The following is a 17,562-nucleotide window of genomic DNA, read 5'->3' as shown; positions in this document are numbered from 1 at the left end:
TGATTGTAGGTGTGTGGGTTTATTTCAGGCTCTCTATTCTGTTCCATTGATCCATATGTTTGTTTTTGTGCCAATACCACACTGTTTCGATTACTGTAGCTTTGTAGTATTGTATGAATTCTGGGAAGGTTAAGCCTCCTGCTTTGTTTTTTTTCTTCAGGATTGCCTGGGCAATTCTGGGTCTTTTATGGTTCCATATGAATTTTAGGATTATTTGTTCTAGTTATATGAAAAATGTCATGGGTCATTTGATAGGGAATGCGTTAAATCTGTAGATTGTTTGGGGTACTATGGCCATTTTAACAATATTAATTCTTCCAATCCAACATCATGGGATATCTTTCCATTTCTTTGAATCATCTTCAGTTTCCTTTATTAATGTTTTATAGTTCTCTTTCACTTCCTTGGTGAGGTTTATTCCTAAGTATTTTATTTTCTGGGTTGCTTTTCCTTTATGATATTTCATTTTTGGAGTAAATAAATTCAACCAGTTTCTGTATGTTAATCTTGTATCCTACTACCTTGCTGAATTTATCAGTTCTAGTAGTTTTGTGTGGAGTTTTTAGGGTTTTCTATATGTAGTATCATATTATCTGCATATAATGACAATTTTACCTCTTGCCTTCCAATTTGGATATAACTTATTTCTTTTTCTTCTGTGATTGCTGTGGCTAGGACTGCCAATACTGTGTTGAATAGAAGTCATGGGAGTTGGCATCTTTGTCTTGTTCCAGATTTTAGCAGTGAGTATTATATTGGCTGTGGGTTTGTCATAAATAGCTTTTACTATTTTGAGATATGTTCCCTCTATACCCACTTTGGTAAAAGTTTTTATCATGGATGCATGCTGAATTTTATCAAAGGCTTTTTCTGCATCTACTGATATGATCATGTGGTTTTTGTCTTTTTGTTTATGTGGTGTATAACATTGATTGATTTGCATATGCTGAATCATCCTTGTGAACTTGGGATGAATCCCACTTGTTCATGGCATATGATCTTTTTTATGTGCTGTTGGATTTGGTTTGTTAATATTTTGTTGAGAATGTTTGCATCTATATTCATCAAAGATATTGGCCTGTAATTTTCTTTTTTGGTGGTATTTTTGTCTGGTTTCAGTATCAGGGTGATGGTGGCTTCATAGAATGTCCTTGGGTGTGTTCTTTCCTCTTCAATTTTTTGGAAGAGTTTGAGAAGGATTGGTATAAGTTCTTCTTTGTATGTTTGGTAGAATTTGCCTGTGAAGCTATCTGGTCCTGGATTTTTGTTTGTAGGGAGTTTTTAAATTACAGATTCTATTTCACTTTAAATGATTGGTCTGTTCAAATTATCTATTTCTTCTTGATTCAGTTTTGGTGGGCTGTATGTTTCTAGAAACTTGTCCATTTCTTCTAGGTTGTTGAATTTTTTGGCATATAATTGTTCATAGTAGTCCCTTACAGTTTTTTTTTGGATTTCTGGGGTATCAGTTGTTATGTCTCCTTTTTCATTTCTTATTTTTTTAATTTGTGTTCTTGCTTTTCTTCTTGGTGAGCTTGGCCAGAGATTTGTCAATCTTGTTTATCCTTTCAAAGAACCAGCTCTTGGTTTTATTGATTTTCTCTATTACTTTTTTAATCCCTGATTTATTTATTTCCTCTCTGATCTTTATTATTTCCTTCCTTCTGCTGACTTTAGGTTTTGTTTGTTCTACTTTTTCTAATTCTTTTAAGTGGTAAGTTATGTTGTTTATTTGAGATTTTTCTTGTTTTTTGAGGAAGGCTGGTATTGCTATGAACTTCCCTCTAAGGACTGCTTTTGCTGCATCCATAGATTTTGTATGGTTGTGTTTTCATTGTCATTTTTCTCAAAGTATTTTTAAATTTCCTTTTTGATTTCATCATTGACCCATTGGTTTTTTTTAGTAGCATGTTGTTTAGTCTCCATGTAATCGTTTATTTCTCATTTTTCTTTCTGTGATGGATTTCTAGTTTCATACTGTTGTGGTCAGAAAAGATGCTTGAAATAACTTCTATCCTCTTAAATTTGTTAAGGTTTGTTTCGTGCCCTAGTATGTGGTCAATCCTAGGGAATGTTCCATGTACACTTGAAAAGAATGTGTATTCTGGTTTTTTTGGATGTAATGTCCTGAAAATATCAATTAAGTCTAACTGTTCTATTGCATCATTTTGTATCTCTGTTGCTTTATTGATTCTTTAACTGGAAGATCTGTCCATTGATGTGAGTGGGGTGTTAAAGTCTCCTACTATTATTTGTATCCCTGTAAATTTCTCCATTTATGTCTGTTAGTATTTGTTTTATGTATTTGGGTGCTCCTATATTAGGTGCATGTATGCTGATGAGTGTAAAACCCTCTTCTTGTATTGATCCTTTTATCATTATATAGTGTCCTTCTTTATCTTTCTTTATAGCCTTTGTTTTAAGGTCTATTTTGTCTGATATGAGTATCATCACCCCTGCTTTCTTGTCATTTCCGTTTGCAGGAAATATCTATTTCCATGGCCTCACTTTCAATCTGTGTGTGTCCTTTGCCCTAAAGTGTGTCTTTTGTAGACAGCATATTGTAGGCTCTTGTTTTTTTAATCCAATCTGCCACTCTGTGTCTTTTGATTGGAGCATTTACTCCATTGACATTTAAGGTAATTATTCATAGATATGTACTTATTGCCATTTTCAACCTTGTTTTCCCATTGATTTTATATTTCTTCTTTGTCCCTTTCCTTTTCTTTTTGTTTTTCCTATTGTGGCTTGATGATTTTCTTTTGTATTATACCTATGTTCTCTTCTTTTTGGTTTCTGTGACTCTATTGTACGTTTTTGATTTGTGGTTACTGTTTTTCAAGTTTGTTAACCCCTCCTATATCTATTTACCTTAGACTGGTAGCCATATAGGCTCAAACACATTCTAGGAAAAACAAAAACAAAAACAAAAAACTACATTTTTTTACTCTCCTCCCCCACATTTTATGATTTTGATGTCATCTTTTACATCTTCAGGTTCATCCTTCTGCTGTTCATTGTGGCTATCATCACTTTCACTGAAAATTTTTTTATTTAAAAAATCTGGGGCTTCCCTGGTGGCGCAGTGGTTGAGAGTCGGCCTGCCGATGCAGGGGACATGGGTTCGTGCCCCGGTCCGGGAAGATCCCACATGCTGTGGAGTGGCTGGGCCAGTGAGCCATGGCCTCTGGGCCTGTGCATCCGGAGCCTATGCTCTGCAACAGGAGAGGCCACAACAGTGAGAGGCCTGTGTACCACAAAAAAAAAAAAAAAAAAAAAAAAAAAAAAAATCTGTGTACTGGCTTATTTAAGTGATTTCCAATTGTGATTTTTCTCTTTCCTATAGATTCTTACTTCTTTTCTCTTTGGAGAAGAGTTTTTAATATTTCCTTTAGGATAGGTTTAGTATTGCTGTATTCATTTAGTTTTTGCCTGTCTGAGAAATTTTTTTTATCTCTCTTTCTATCCTAAGTGATAATCTTACTGGGTAGAGTATCCTAGGTTGCAGATTTTTCCCTTTTAGGACTTTGAATATATCTTGCCACTCCCTTCTGGCCTGCAGTGTTTCTGTAGAGAAATCAGCTGATAGCTTTATGGGGGTTCCCTTGTAATTAACTGTGTTTTTCTCTTGCTACCTTTAAAATCCTCTCTTTATCTTAACTTTTGACATTTTTATTATAATATGTTTTGTTGTAGGTCTGTTTTGGGTTTATCTTGTTTGGGACCTTCTATGCTTCCTGTACCTGGATATCTGTTTCCTTTTTTAGGTTTGGGAAATTTTCAGCTATAATTTCTTAAGAGACATTTTGGATCCTTTTTCTCTTTCTTCCCCTTCTGGAATTACTGTTATGTGTAGGTTGGCATGCTTTATATTATCCCATAGATGTCTTATATTACTTTCATTATTTTTTTATTTGGCTTTCTGTCTGTTGTCCTGATTGGGTGATTTCCATTATTCTATCTTCCAGATCACTTATTTGTTCTTCAGCATTATTCATTCTGCTATTCATTGCCTTTAGCTCAGCTTTCATCTCTGCAAATGAGTTTTCTAATTTTTCTTGGTTCCTCTTTATAGTTTCTAGTTCCTTTTTACAGTACTCTGAATTTCTATTGATAGCCTTTCTTAATTCCTTCAGTATTCTCATTATCTCCTTTTTGAAATTGGTGTCTATTAGACTGAAGAGGTCTGCTTCATTGTTGGTTCTTTCAGGGGAGTGCTCTTGGTCTTTTAACTGGGAGTGGTTCCTCTGTTTCTTCATTTTACTTATATTTCTCTTACTCTGTGAATTTAGGAGAAACATTTATCTACTGTGGTCTTGGAGGGCTATTTATATGTGGGATCATCCCTGTGTAGCTTGTGTGAGTTCAATATATTTGATGTGAGGGCTGTTTTTAGTATGGATGCCTGTCACCTCTTTCCTCAGTGTGTGCTGATCATTATTCCCTTGATAGGGGGTGTGCAGATGCGGTGGCTGGTGCCCAGTCGTGGGGTTCTTGGCAGTGGCAGGCAGCTCAGACATGCCCCTGGGACACGCTACGCATGTGGACATGGCTTGCAACCACTCCTGGAGTCTGGGAGGGAGGTGGCAGGGGCCTGTGACCACTCCTGGCATCCAGGGGGGCAGTGTCAGTGGCCTGAGACTGCTCCTGGGGTTTGGGAGGGAGGTGGCAGGGGTCTGCCATGCCCCTGGAGCCTGTGCAGCCAGTGTCCTCCTCTCTGTGAGTGCACGCACAGGGAAAAAGGCTACAATCCAGGTCCCGCCACTCCCCTCGGGCACCCCCCCCCCCGCAAACAATGGCACCTGGCCTCTAAGGTGGCCCAAGCTTCCTCTATGTACACCCCCTCCTGAAGTTGCACTGAATTCCAGCCCCCCGCATCTGTCTCCACACAGCCACCCCCAGTCCTCTCTTTGGTTCTGATCTCCGAAGCCTGAGTTCCAGCACCCAGCCCCTGCCGGTACTGGCGGACACGCACATCAGCCTGGGGAGTGCAGGGTGGCGGCACTGACTGTGCAGTTCTCCCTCTGCTCCGGCTGCCACAACCAGCTTCTGTGCTTTCCTTTGAGGCTCTGAAGCTACCCCTCTGTCCTGGCTGATCTCCCCGCCAGGGAGAGGGGGCTTCCCAGGGTGCAGGAACCTTTCCTCTTTCACAGCTTCCTCCCAGGGGTGCAGGTCTCATCCCAATTTCTCTCTCGCCTTTTTTTTTTTTCTTGTTTCCTACCCAGTTATGTGGAGATTTTCTTGCCCTTTCAGTAGTCTGAGGTCCTCTGCCAGAGTTCAGTAGGTATTCTGTGAGAAATGTTCCACATGTAGGTGTATTTTTGTTGTGTTTGTGAGAGGGTGTGAGCTTCACGTCCTACAGTTCTGCCGGCTTGATCGCTCCTGTATATAATAATTTAAATAAACCCGTTTTGCTATACGAGATAGGACTTATATGCTTTCTATCCTAGTTGGGAACCTTCCAGTCTCTGGTGTCAGAAACCCAAGTCCAAGTAGCTTAAACACAAAGGGGCATAAGGAAAGAGGGGAAGAAGTCTCAGAGAACCTAAGGACAGAATAAATGGGGCCTTAACTATGGATCTCCTATCACATCTTTGCCCCTCTTTTTTGCTTCTCTTTTCCTGCCAGCATGTTTTCTCTTACCAACCACTGGCTCACTCTACACCAAGAAAACCAGTTACTCAAAAATTTCAAGGTTTTCATCTTGCAGTTCTGGCATTAGAGCAAGACTAACTTGATTCTTAATCGCAAATGGTTAGGGATCCATTCCTAGAATAATGTCCTTAAGTCTGGGCAAGGGATTTTTTGAAAAACACAACAACTTGTGGAGAGCCAAGTGGATGGAGTTGGAGGTGGGACAGGATGCCCCTAGCTCACTGCCCAGAGGAGGCAGTGGCAGACAAATCAATAGAGACCCATTATTTTTTCCTTCTCTCCCACATGACTATTGCAAAACCAAAATCTATTATATCTTATCTCAGGCTCTGCAAAAATAACATTATTGAACCTTCAGGGTTCTGGCAAAAGCACCGTAACTTTAGAAAAGCTTTCTTACTGCGAACATGGCGCTGCAAGCAGCGCGGAGCGTGCAGGCTGAGGTCTGTAGGCTGTGGGCCATCTCTGCGCCCAGTGTGCCCCTGACCGCTGCGGCCCTGGGGACTGTGGGCAGGTGCCCTCTGGGCTCGGCGCGCCCTGCTCTGGTGTTGGTGCATAAATTCACAGACAAACATGAATGGGTACCAACAGAAAACAGTGTTGGAACGGTGGGAATCAGCAATTTTGCACAGGAAGCTTTAGGAGTTGTTGTTTACTGTAGTCTGCCTGAAGTTGAGACAAAATTGAACAAACGAGGAATTTGGTGCTTTGGAAAGTGTGAAAGCTAGTAGTGAACTCTATTCTCCTCTATCAGAAGTAACTGAAATTAATGAAGCTCTAGCAGAAAATCCAGGACTTGTCAACAAATCTTGTTATGAAGATGGTTGGCTGATCAAGATGACACTCAGTAACCCTTCAGAACTAGATGAACTAATGAGTGAAGGAGTGTATGAGAAATACATAAAATCTATTGAGGAGTGAAAATGGAACCCCTAAATAAACTAGTCTGAAACAACTTAATCTAGCATAGTTGTCTTAAATTAGTGGTGGAGGGCTTCCCTGGTGGCGCAGTCGTTGAGAGTCCGCCTGCCGATGCAGGGGACATGGGTTCGTGCCCCGGTCCGGGAGGATCCCACGTGCCGCGGAGCGACTGGGCCCGTGAGCCATGGCCGCTGAGCCTGCGCGTCCGGAGCCTGTGCTCCGCAACGGGAGAGGCCACAACAGTGAGAAGCCCACGTACCGCAAAAAAAAAAAAAAAAAAAAAAAAAAATTAGTGGTGGATAGATTTCTAAAAAGCAATTTTTAGTAAAAGAAACTACTTGCAACAATGTTTCCTGAAGACAATACCCCTTAACCTCTTAATGACTTCAGATAAACATTATGCATCTTTTTCACAACACCCTATGATTTTTAGGCTAGTCTCCAGTTATAATATTCAGAATTCCTGAAATTATCTGTGATAAAACTAGTTATAAAAATTATGGGGCTTCCCTGGTGGCGCAGTGGTTGAGAGTCCGCCTGCCGATGCAGGGGACAAGGGTTCGTGCCCCGGTCCGGGAAGATCCCACACGCCGCGGAGCGGCTGGGCCCGTGAGCCATGGCCGCTGAGCCTGCGCATCCGGAGCCTGTGCTCCACAACGGGAGAGGCCACAGCAGTGAGAGGCCCGCATACCGGAAAAAAAAAAAATTATGTAATTCAGGGATAACATTGCTATCTTAAGCCTTATATGATATTGTAACTTGCTTACAGCCATCCCTGGATTTGGGTCAAAATACTCAACGATCTTCCCACTAGGAAATAACTGGCAGTGGAGAAAAGTTTGTAAGTTGTGTAGTGTCCAATGCAGAACATTACTATCTTAATTTTGCAATATATTGTGTTTGCGGGTGCTATTTTCATACAGTGAAGCAACAGCCTTTCAGGAAAATAAGAAACAGTTTAATAATAAAATATTCAACTTCTTAATTTTTTTTTTAAAAAAGGAAAGCTAATTCTTAGTCTTGTGAATATTCCTAAGTAACGAATGTGAAGATATGCACAGTAAGACAGAAAGGTAAAAGCAGGTTATTGAGGCTGGTAGGGATTAGCTATATGAACTTTCTAGTTCAGTTCAATTTCCAACTCCGCGTGGATTGTGATTTTTATTCCCACTCCTTTTTCCCTAAAATAACTCTTTTCACCTGAGGAAAAAAAGAATATATTTGCAGCTGCTAACATAAAACCTGTTGTGTTTCACAGATCCATTTGCATTTTTAGGAGGCAGGGCTCCACAGTGCATTATTCTCAAACTTTAGTTATTTGCTTATCAGCCCTATGATTTCTGCCATATCTGAGTAGCACCTGCACTATTTACTTGTTCTGTTTCTTTTGTAAACTTAAATATCCACTTTAATCTTATGTTTCTCTTTGATATGCTAGTTACAATTTTCCCTAGCCCAGATGACGAAAACGACATAATTTAAAAGGTGTTAAAAAAAAAAAAAGTTGTTGACAATAACCACTTAGCTATCTTCTATGCCTCCTCACTTTGGGAAACAATGCGATAGTGGAAAATCATAAGCATTCAATGGCTCATGACTGCAAGAAATTGTATTTATCCAAATTGAACACATTTCTCTTATAACTTGTTCAGATAAAAACAAAATCTGTACCTTTGTCCTAGGGGAAAAAATTAAGGAGCATCTTTATTTATCCTTTGGCTCAGAAAAGGTGGAGGAATTTTATTTCTTCTGTATGGTTTTGTTTACCATAAAACTAATTTTGATTACACAATACATAAATTCATCTTTCATCTAAAAGGCAAACATATTGCAGTTACGACTAAAATTCTCTTTGATCATCACCTCCCCACTCCTCACTAGGGTTAATCCAAGTTATGAATTCAGATTTTATCCTTCCAGACTTCTTTCTTTGCATCTGGCCACTAGAATATCTGTTGTGTTTAATGGTCGGTTAAAGAATGCTCACAGATTTCCTTAAATGCCTTCAGCCAGTCAGTCTCCCTTGACAAAGTCAAGGGGCTCTGTATGCTGGAGCGCACCTTCAATGCACAGGGAATTTACAATTCTGCCTTAACCTTCGCTCCCTGACTGCACAAGTCCTGAAGATGAGTCAAAAGTGAAATCGGGGCCTTCTCAGGTCTTTGCTGAGCATGCACACAGCCCTGCACAGGCACATGGCCTTCTAGACCCCAAGGACTATGTTTCAAGCTTTTAAAAGCCCCCGAGGACATCTCATTCCCCAGATCTTGCAGTTTGGGGCCAGCTCTTGTTTACCCCCGCTGGTATTGCAGCCTCAAGTAGCTGCAGGGTTAAACAATTGCACTGACTATGTTTCAACAAATGCCCTGGGTATAAGGCTTTCCCGCAGAGGGAGCTCTGAGGCAGGTTACATACAACCACCCTGCCAGCGGGGCTTTACCAGAGAGCCTGTGAGGCAGGTTAGATGGTGACAGTGCGCTGGGATGAGCCATTATGAGGTGCTCCAAACCCTCTGTGCTCCCTCTAGTGGTTGCAGGGCTGGTGTTTTTCAAGACTAGTGTGGAGCTGGGGTGGGGTAGGGTGTGGGGTGTAGACTGAGTTAAAATACCACAAAACCTGCAGTTCTTACCAAGGTTCAGATTGTAATAAGCATTTGGTTAATTTCTGGAGCTCTGAAAAAGTTTTCAGAACTTTCGGGGCAATTTTTTTTTTTTTTTGCCAGTGTTTTTGTTGCTTCTATGGAAAAGCAGATTTACAGACACCCTCACTCCATCATTCTTGGAAGTCCCGCCCCCCGTTTTCTCACTGTTGATGGCAACAAGGCCAAGAATTTTTCTTCTGTTAGACGAGACATCATCATTCATATCCACGTCTGGGATTTGGTGGGAAATGTGGTCAGGTGCAGAGCAAATGCCAACCAACAAGGACAGCTACTATTCACACCCGTCCATAAGCACCATTCCAGAACAAGACCGAGAGTTGCTGGGTCTCTCAAACTTCAGTGGAATCTGAAATCCCACTATTTTGTAGGAAATTGCCACATTTATTGATTGCGGTACGTGGGCCTCTCACTGCTGTGGCCTCTCCCGTTGCGGAGCACAGGCTCCGGACGCGCAGGCTCAGCGGCCATGGCTCACGGGCCCAGCCGCTCCGCGGCATGTGGGATCTTCCCGGACCAGGGCACGAAACCGCGTCCCCTGCATCGGCAGGTGGACTCTCAACCACTGTGCCACCAGGGAAGCCCATTTTTAATTTATTGACTATAATTTTTAAAAAATCAAAATACTGCACCCAAAATAACACACCGTGGCAAAACACTACAGTTTGGAGCAGTGAGTATCTTACGGCTCTCATCACTGCTATGTGAACTTTCCCGACCAAATCAGTCAACTGAATTCAACAAACCTTTTTTTTAGCTTCTATTTAGCTTCATATTCCAGAGAATATGCTGTGTGCTGCAGAGCTGAGACTTGCTGCCCTGGGTACATGTTCCCTCCCCCCAGCTTTTGAGGCACTTAGAGTCTAGCAGTGGAGGTGGGAACTTTTTTAAAGTTACCACCCTGAATAAAGGGTAACAGTGCCGGCACACAGATTCAATTGTTGGTTTAATTAGCCCAAGGTAAAGTGTTTAAAAGGGTCGTTTTGTCTTTCCTCTGTAAAGGGGTGTGTCTTTCCCGTGTGTGTGTGTGTGTGTGTGTGTGTGTGCGCGCACGCATGTGCGCGTGTGTGTGCTCGCCCACCATGACTGGTGGGTAGGGAAGGGATAAAATGAAAGCTGCATAAATCCTTCTGAGGCAAAGGGCCAGAGAGCCAACTTCTGAGCTGCGTGAACAGCACTGAAGGCGGAATCCCATGGATGCTTCTTTCTTGGTTTATCCACTCATATAGGAGAGCATACCCTCTAGCAGCTTCCTGAGGAAGGGTGCATGGGAGGCGAAGTTGTGAGGGCTCCAATTTCTAAAAATGGCTTCACGATACTTTACCCTTGACTGAGAGTAAGCAGGTGGGAAACCTCTCTTTCAAATGACATACCTGCCTGACGGATTCCTCGCTTCCAGTATTGCTACTGAGAAGTACACATCTACTCTGACTTCTAGCGCTTCCATGTGACTGGTTTTTCAACGTGTTGGGGAGCTTCTCTTGGTCCCACCGTTTGGACATTTCAAGACGGTGTGCCTTGACAGGGGCTCTAGTCCCATCCGCTGCGGTGAGCTCCCTCGTGCCCTCTCGCTCTGCAAACTCAGATGTTTGATGATTTCCTCCCCTACACTTTCTATTCTTTCTGAAGTCTCTATTATTTTGATATTGAATGTCCTGGTCTGATCCTGATCTTATCTTTGCATTTTTTGCCCAATTTTTAGGTTAGTCTCAATGCCAGCTTCCAACCCTTTGGCTGAGTTTCTGATTTCCAAGAACGTTTCCATGTTCTTCACGTGTCCCTCTTCCATAGCATCCTATCCTTAGTCTACAGATGACTTTTTTTCTCACCTCTTTGGGGATAGGATCATTTTCTGAAGGTTCTTCTTCCTTAGCCTCTGATTCTTCCAAGTTGTTGGCTTTGGACTTTTCATTCGTGTTAGCAGCTTCCATCAGATGTCAGGTTACCTTTGGCTAAGCTGGAGGACTAAAAATCTGATAGAGGATTGTTGACCAAGAGTTTCACCTTAGGACAGTGGTTCTCGATCCTGGCTGTACAATGGAATCACCGGGGGAGCTTTAAGATACGCTGATACTCCAGAAATACTCATTTTATTGGTGTAGGGTCTGAACACGGCAATTCTGAAAAGCTTCCTGGGTGGTGTCATTGTGTAGCCAAGGCTGAGAAGTGTCACCAAAGGGTGCTCTGGCTGAACCACTTCATCTTCTGTTAAGACTTACATTCTCTAAGTCCAGGGCCTACTTTACCTTCTCCTGTGGATGAACTTTTGGTTTCTGCAAGGGTGGAGGAGCAGTTGTCCAGGTGAAAGAAAGTAGGGAGGGATTTTATAGATGTCATGGCACTTTTAGCAGCTTTCTACCAATACTATTTGAGGTTCCTCTCCCTCTTCACCCCCACTTTAAAGTGACACGCTTCTGTCAGTTTTTGAGCCTTCAGTGTATTCTGCATGTACATGGGGCTGGTGCTCATTTTCTTCCCCCACGAAATGAGAATTCAGCTTTCTTCAGTCAGGTTTCCAAAATTCTGGTGCTAACAATTCCCATTCTTCTGTGTTGAAAGCAGTTATGACTTAAAAAAAAAAAATCCTTTACTGTGTTTTCAGGAATGGAATGTCAGGAGCATGCAAAATTTGATGTGTTCAGCTTGTCACTTTTACCCAAAAGAATGATTATCACCATTCTTTATGCGAAAGAAAGCTTTTAGTTATAAACAATCGGTTCCCTCATTCGTTTTTCCCTCAGGGAAAAAAGATAGTAGGGACTCCTAGCAAAACAATCTAAACATCAGGGTGAAACCATGACTGTAGTAGGAACACTACACTTTATTGTTATTGTTGTTGTTGAATGAGACCCGGAGGAGGGAAGGAGGTCAAAACTGCGAGTCCGTCATGGAGAAGGTGCACCCCAGGTGCTAAGTGAAAAGAGCTAGACCTGGGCTCCTGAGCCTGGCACATAGATAAAATGTGAAAGACACACTCTTTAGCCCCACAGACTCTGACAAAGGACTGACAGCCCATGGGCCTTTACGGTCCGCACGCGATCCCATGTTAGTTGGCCCATTTAGGGAGATCTGGATTTGTAGCTGCTGCTGCTTTTTTTTTTTTTTTAATTGGGGTGTAGTTGCTTTACTTCTGAAGCATCAGCCTACGTGACTGTGGGTGGCAATCCTGCAGGACCTCAACCAGGAGCAGGGTGGCAGCTGCCCCTTTAGATGGTACAGCAAACACCCTGCACTATGCCACTTGCCTGGCCTATAAATGCATTTGAATTTACAACTTCTGGGATGTGGTTTAAGTTTTTAAAAAGTAACAACAACAAAAGCAATCCTATTCATGGCAGAAGAACCCTACTTATGTCAGAAAGAATTAAAACATTTATTGGGCATAAATATATTACATATACACTACAGATACAGTTAGGTATTACATATAGCATAGTATTTGCAAAATCTATACATTAAAAATTGATATGGCAGTTTTAATACAATGTATATGAAATAGTCTAAAATTTACAGGAAAACATGATTATTTTTTTTTTCTCCTAAAGTTGAAAAGCTTGGAATGTATGTCCAACAGTGAGGTAAAACATTTTGTCTTTCAATTTAAAGAATTGTGCAAGGATAACATTCAAACACATTCAGTTAGGGCACTTTTCAATTTTGACAGGAATACTGAATTACTGTAGCCGACAAAACACGGTTAGAAAATGCCAACGTTTCAAGTTGATAAGAACAAGGCAGGTAATATGCAAAAAATCTTTTTAAAAAGTTGTTTTCTTTTTAAACAATTTCTTTGAGGACAAAGGGCATTTTGCTTCACATGACTGGAATTTCTTGTGCCAGGGAGGAGTCTGACATATAGAGCATCAGAAAGCCACTCACTCGTTCCTACATATTGAAAAAGGGCAAAGAGAGAAGGTTAACATAACACTTTATTTTATTGTTCATGTGTAATGGCAATATATATATAGTTATATATCAATATCACATATACATATTTGTGATAGAAAACAGTGCCAAATACTGGAATAACTTTTTGACCGAAGGGATTATAATGATACCGAATAACGGAGAGCAATAAAATAAAGTGCCGTCAGCTAGTGTTCCACACACAACAGCTTTCTGGTGGTTAAACAGATAGATAGTATGAAAAATCTCAAAGATCAAATATTCATAGCAATTTTGGCTTAAAGTATTATTTCATTAAAAAAAAATCCAACCAATTCAGAGAATTTCTTTATAGCAGCAGTTCTGAAGTGTTTCCAAAAAAGGGACTTTTTTTTCTCTCCTGCAGACAGGGTTCTCGTACTCAGTTGAATCTTCATTGCTTAAAAAAATGCCTTCTCCCCAAAACACCTGCATGAGATTGCTTCAGAAAATGCAGATGCAGTGTTACAGTGGATCATAATACACATTTAAATAGAGGGATGAGTTTTGGAAGGCCAGAACTTTGGCAAAAAAATTTCACCTTGATGCCATCAGTTTGCAAGGCTAATTAAACTAATTATTCTAGTCAATAACAAAATACAGAACTTTCTAGTAGTACTTATTACATCAACGTAGGCACACAGAATAATTCATTGATCTTAGCACTTTCTTTCAAGAGATGATTATGTTTTTCTTGGGTACATGTAAACGTTTCAATCGCTGACAATGGATTTTTTTTTGGCATTTAATGCACTAGATGCTCTTTATCTTTAAAAACACAAGAAAATGTCAGAAGAATGACAATACTACAGATGTTGCCAAGGAACGAGACTGACCTAAAATTACAAAAGTATAAAACACACAAAAAATAACATGCTACAAGGGAAAATTAGTACATAAGTACATTTAAAAAATTTTACAATAAATAAAGATTGCACTGTAATTGGCATTTAAAGTACTGTATGCAGAATATAGTATAAATAAACCAAAAACAAAATAATGTTGGTTTCCCCATGACTTTGGTATGGGAATATTATAAGCTAGTACAGGATACTGCATTTTAAGACAACACAGACCAAGCACAAAATAGCTATGATCAAGAAAAACCAAGTAGCAAAAATATACAAAAACAGAAGCAGGGGGATACACTGTGTCTGTTGCACCCTTTTGTAATATATTTGCACCTCCAACTCTTAAATGTCCCTGAGGTACGCGAACATTATGGACTTCATATAAATAATCCAATGACTTTGGGTTAAAATTGATTATCTCATGACTCAGAATAAACATGCAAGAGTAACACTTTGCACTCCAATAGCACCTATAGATCAAGGATCTCAAAGCACTTGCGAACATTAGAATCCCCATTTTATTTTTTATTTTTAATGCATGGGAAAACTGAGGCACAGAGAGGTAAAGTGACGTGTTCAGATCACGCAGCAAGTTAGTGACAGATCCAGGGAGATAATCTAGGCTCCTTGACCCCCAAACACCCTGTGCTTATTACCACCAAATACCATTCCCTCTCCACACATGGCCAGGTCAACCCCACAAAAATAGGAACTACAAATTGAGATGACTCTTTTGGGCTTTATCAATTTTCACCTGCTGTTAGATTAATATTATGTGCACTGAATTAAGCTATTGAAATTCAATCACTTCATTGATACTTCATTGAATAGCCTAAGGGCAAATCTTTCAAAAATAATGAGCTGATGTGAAAGAAGATTGATCACAATTAGTGTAAGTCATGGACAATGGGCAGAGGCACGAAACTGTCACCAGTTCTCATCATATAATTCTGGTCAAACATAACAGAATATAATAACTCTAGTGATTAGATCAGAAGTAATTATATACAAAGACAGACAAACAAGTTAAAGCAGCTTTTAAAATAGCTGAACAAGGAAACAACTAACTATTGCACAATGCCCTCAAAAAGTTACTGCTATGAATTGATGTGGTAAAATCTACAATGCTCCATCATTTATAGATGCATTTTGGTTACTTGATTTCTTAGACAGGCAGCTCATAGTGTTAAAATCACAAGAAATACAGATTATTAAAACATTTTAAAGTACACATTTTGATCTCAATGAGCTAAACACAGTTAAATAACTGAGTGACAAATTGGTTGTTTAGGGCAGCCTTATCTGAGTGAACACATCTCCTGTGTGTGGTTGTTGTGTGGTGATACTCTGACAACACTGAAATCCTAGCTCTGTAACTACACACACTGTGATTCATGTTCACAGGTACAGATGATCAAGACATAAGAAGTGACAGGTGAATATAAATTACTAAATGGTGACATGGAAAAAAAAATCAAAGGCTTGCAAAAGACATCAGTGAAAACAGAATAAAGGCAAATCTGAAAATTTTAAAAGAAAATGTAAGCTAGCTTTTGGTATCTGGTTTGCTTCTTTTTTTTTTTTTTTTTTTTTTTTTAAATCCAGTTTAACCTCTTCCTAGTTTTGCATTTCAAAAAGGTGCACCAAAACACTGATATTTTTTCCTAGCTAAATCTGTAAAACAAGTATATAAATCAAAGAACAAAAGGGCTTAAAAAGGGGAGTATCTGAATAAATGTGTGTATTAAAATGTGTAGCATTAATTAAATTCATACCTCTAGTTTTGTCGGGTTTGTTTACTTCATTAAGAAGTACTGTAATATAAAGGCAAATAAAATGGACAAAGTTGCAAAGCCAACCACAATGAGGGCTGCAAACTGTTCATCAGTAGGCATCATGCTCTTCATTTTGGGATCATCTAAGCTCCCCATGTCCCCTGTAAGCATGACCTCACTTCGTTGTAGTACAAAAGCCGCAGAGGGGCTGAAAGCTCCGCTTAGCTCCTGAGAGGTGTCTAAACAGCGACGACACGCACACACGCGGAACCTATAGTCTGTGTTGGTCTGGAGGCCTGAGATTTGGAATGTGGCTTCTTCTCCCTTGTACACCTTCAAGAAAAACAAAAGTCCTGGTCAATAAGTTTGTAACAACATTGTGGTCTCTAAAGTAATAACTATAACATTGGGGGCCTTGTAGACCTGACTTGGTTTATGTGAACTCTGCAACAACAAAACGTACATGGAGAGGCATTTGTCCCAGTCTATATTTCATCTGTAAAGTATTCTGACCTACTCTGAATAAAATAAAATAAATTCAGTGACTCCGCTATTGACAGGAGATAAGGCACTGACCAGAAATACAGATGATACAAGTAATGATGATGCATCTAGCTAAATTTTAATAATTTAGGCTATAAATCAGCAGATGACTTAATTCATACAAAGGGCTCTCTGATCTTGCTGCAAAGAATTAATATTTTTTAATGCAGACAATTAAAAACGAATTATAGAAATAAAGTGCAAAGTCTCAGTTGAATGATTCTTTGACTACTGACTACACCATCTAACACTACTCCATGAAGATAGCCCACCTCCACCCCTAAGAGGTAAACACTATTCTGACTTCTCATTCTGTAATTTGTTTTGCCCACTCTAGAAGTTCACGCAAATGCAATCAAACACAACGCATTCTCTTGTGCCTACGAGATTCATCCATGTAATCGATTCAGTAGTTGTTCCTTTTACTGAAGAATAAGTACTCTATCATATGCCTATACTTTGATGTATCCATTCGCTTTTTGACAAATATTTGCATTGTATTCAGTTTGAAGTTTTTATACAATGAGAGTACTATGAACATTTTTGTACAGATCTTGAGGACTTAAGTTTCTCTTTTTCTTGGGTGAATACCTAGGAGTAGAAGGGCTGGGTATAAGTCTACATCTAACTGCATGAGAAAGCAGTCCCTTTGCGCTCCTGCCAGCTACGCATGAGAGTTCCAGTTGTTCCACACCCTCACCAACATTTGTTACTGTCAGTCATTTATATTTTATATTTTAGTCATTCAAATGGGTGAGAATGGTACCTCAGTTGCATTTCCCTGATGCCTAAGAGTGTTTCCCACCTTTTCATATGCTCATTTGGTCATTCACATACCTTCTTTTGTGAGGAGTGTGTTCAACTGTTTCGCCTATTTTTAATTTGTTTGCTTTGATTTGTAGTGGCTCTTTAATCTGGATGTAAGTTCTTTGTCAGGTATGTGTTGTGAATATTCTCTCCCAGTTTTGTGTCGTGCCTAATCATTTCTTAAGAAATTTTTTGATGCAGTCCTATTTATCACAGATTAATATTTAATTAATTTAATGGTCTGTCTTAAGTGTTTCCTGTCTGTTTACCAACCAGTCCTTTTTCCATTAAGAATCTAGGATATTTTCTTCCCCTTTGTTAACACCATGAGGCTTACTACTATGTGGACTTGAAATCTACCAGTTTACTTAGAGATTATCAACCTTTGAGTTGACTGAAGAAGATAGGTATCTTGGAGGGAGGGTGG

At 39.9% G+C, this 17,562-nt stretch overlaps 1 protein-coding gene and 1 pseudogene across 3 annotated transcripts in view; one reads left to right on the top strand and one right to left on the bottom strand.

Moving 5' to 3' along the window:
• The first annotated feature begins 6,062 nt into the window (after positions 1-6,062).
• Positions 6,063-6,640, top strand: LOC131757804 (glycine cleavage system H protein, mitochondrial-like; annotated as a pseudogene).
• A 5,946-nt stretch (positions 6,641-12,586) lies between these two features.
• The window catches only part of FNDC3B (fibronectin type III domain containing 3B), a 357,724-nt gene continuing 352,748 nt past the window's right edge, over positions 12,587-17,562 (bottom strand). For 2 of the 3 annotated variants that reach the window (XM_059065627.2, XM_067034018.1), the window contains one exon: positions 12,595-16,118. In XM_059065627.2, coding sequence (XP_058921610.1) covers positions 15,807-16,118 — 312 coding nt within the window. In that variant the 3' untranslated portion in view covers positions 12,595-15,806. Of the gene's footprint in view, positions 16,119-17,562 lie in introns of all 3 variants that reach the window. The other variant, XM_067034019.1, reaches the window with a different exon arrangement.

The sequence above is a fragment of the Kogia breviceps genome, chromosome 5 (assembly GCF_026419965.1).
Source record: "Kogia breviceps isolate mKogBre1 chromosome 5, mKogBre1 haplotype 1, whole genome shotgun sequence".
Classification (NCBI taxonomy): Eukaryota; Metazoa; Chordata; class Mammalia; order Artiodactyla; family Physeteridae; genus Kogia; species Kogia breviceps.
This window is presented reverse-complemented; position numbering and strand designations above follow the sequence as displayed.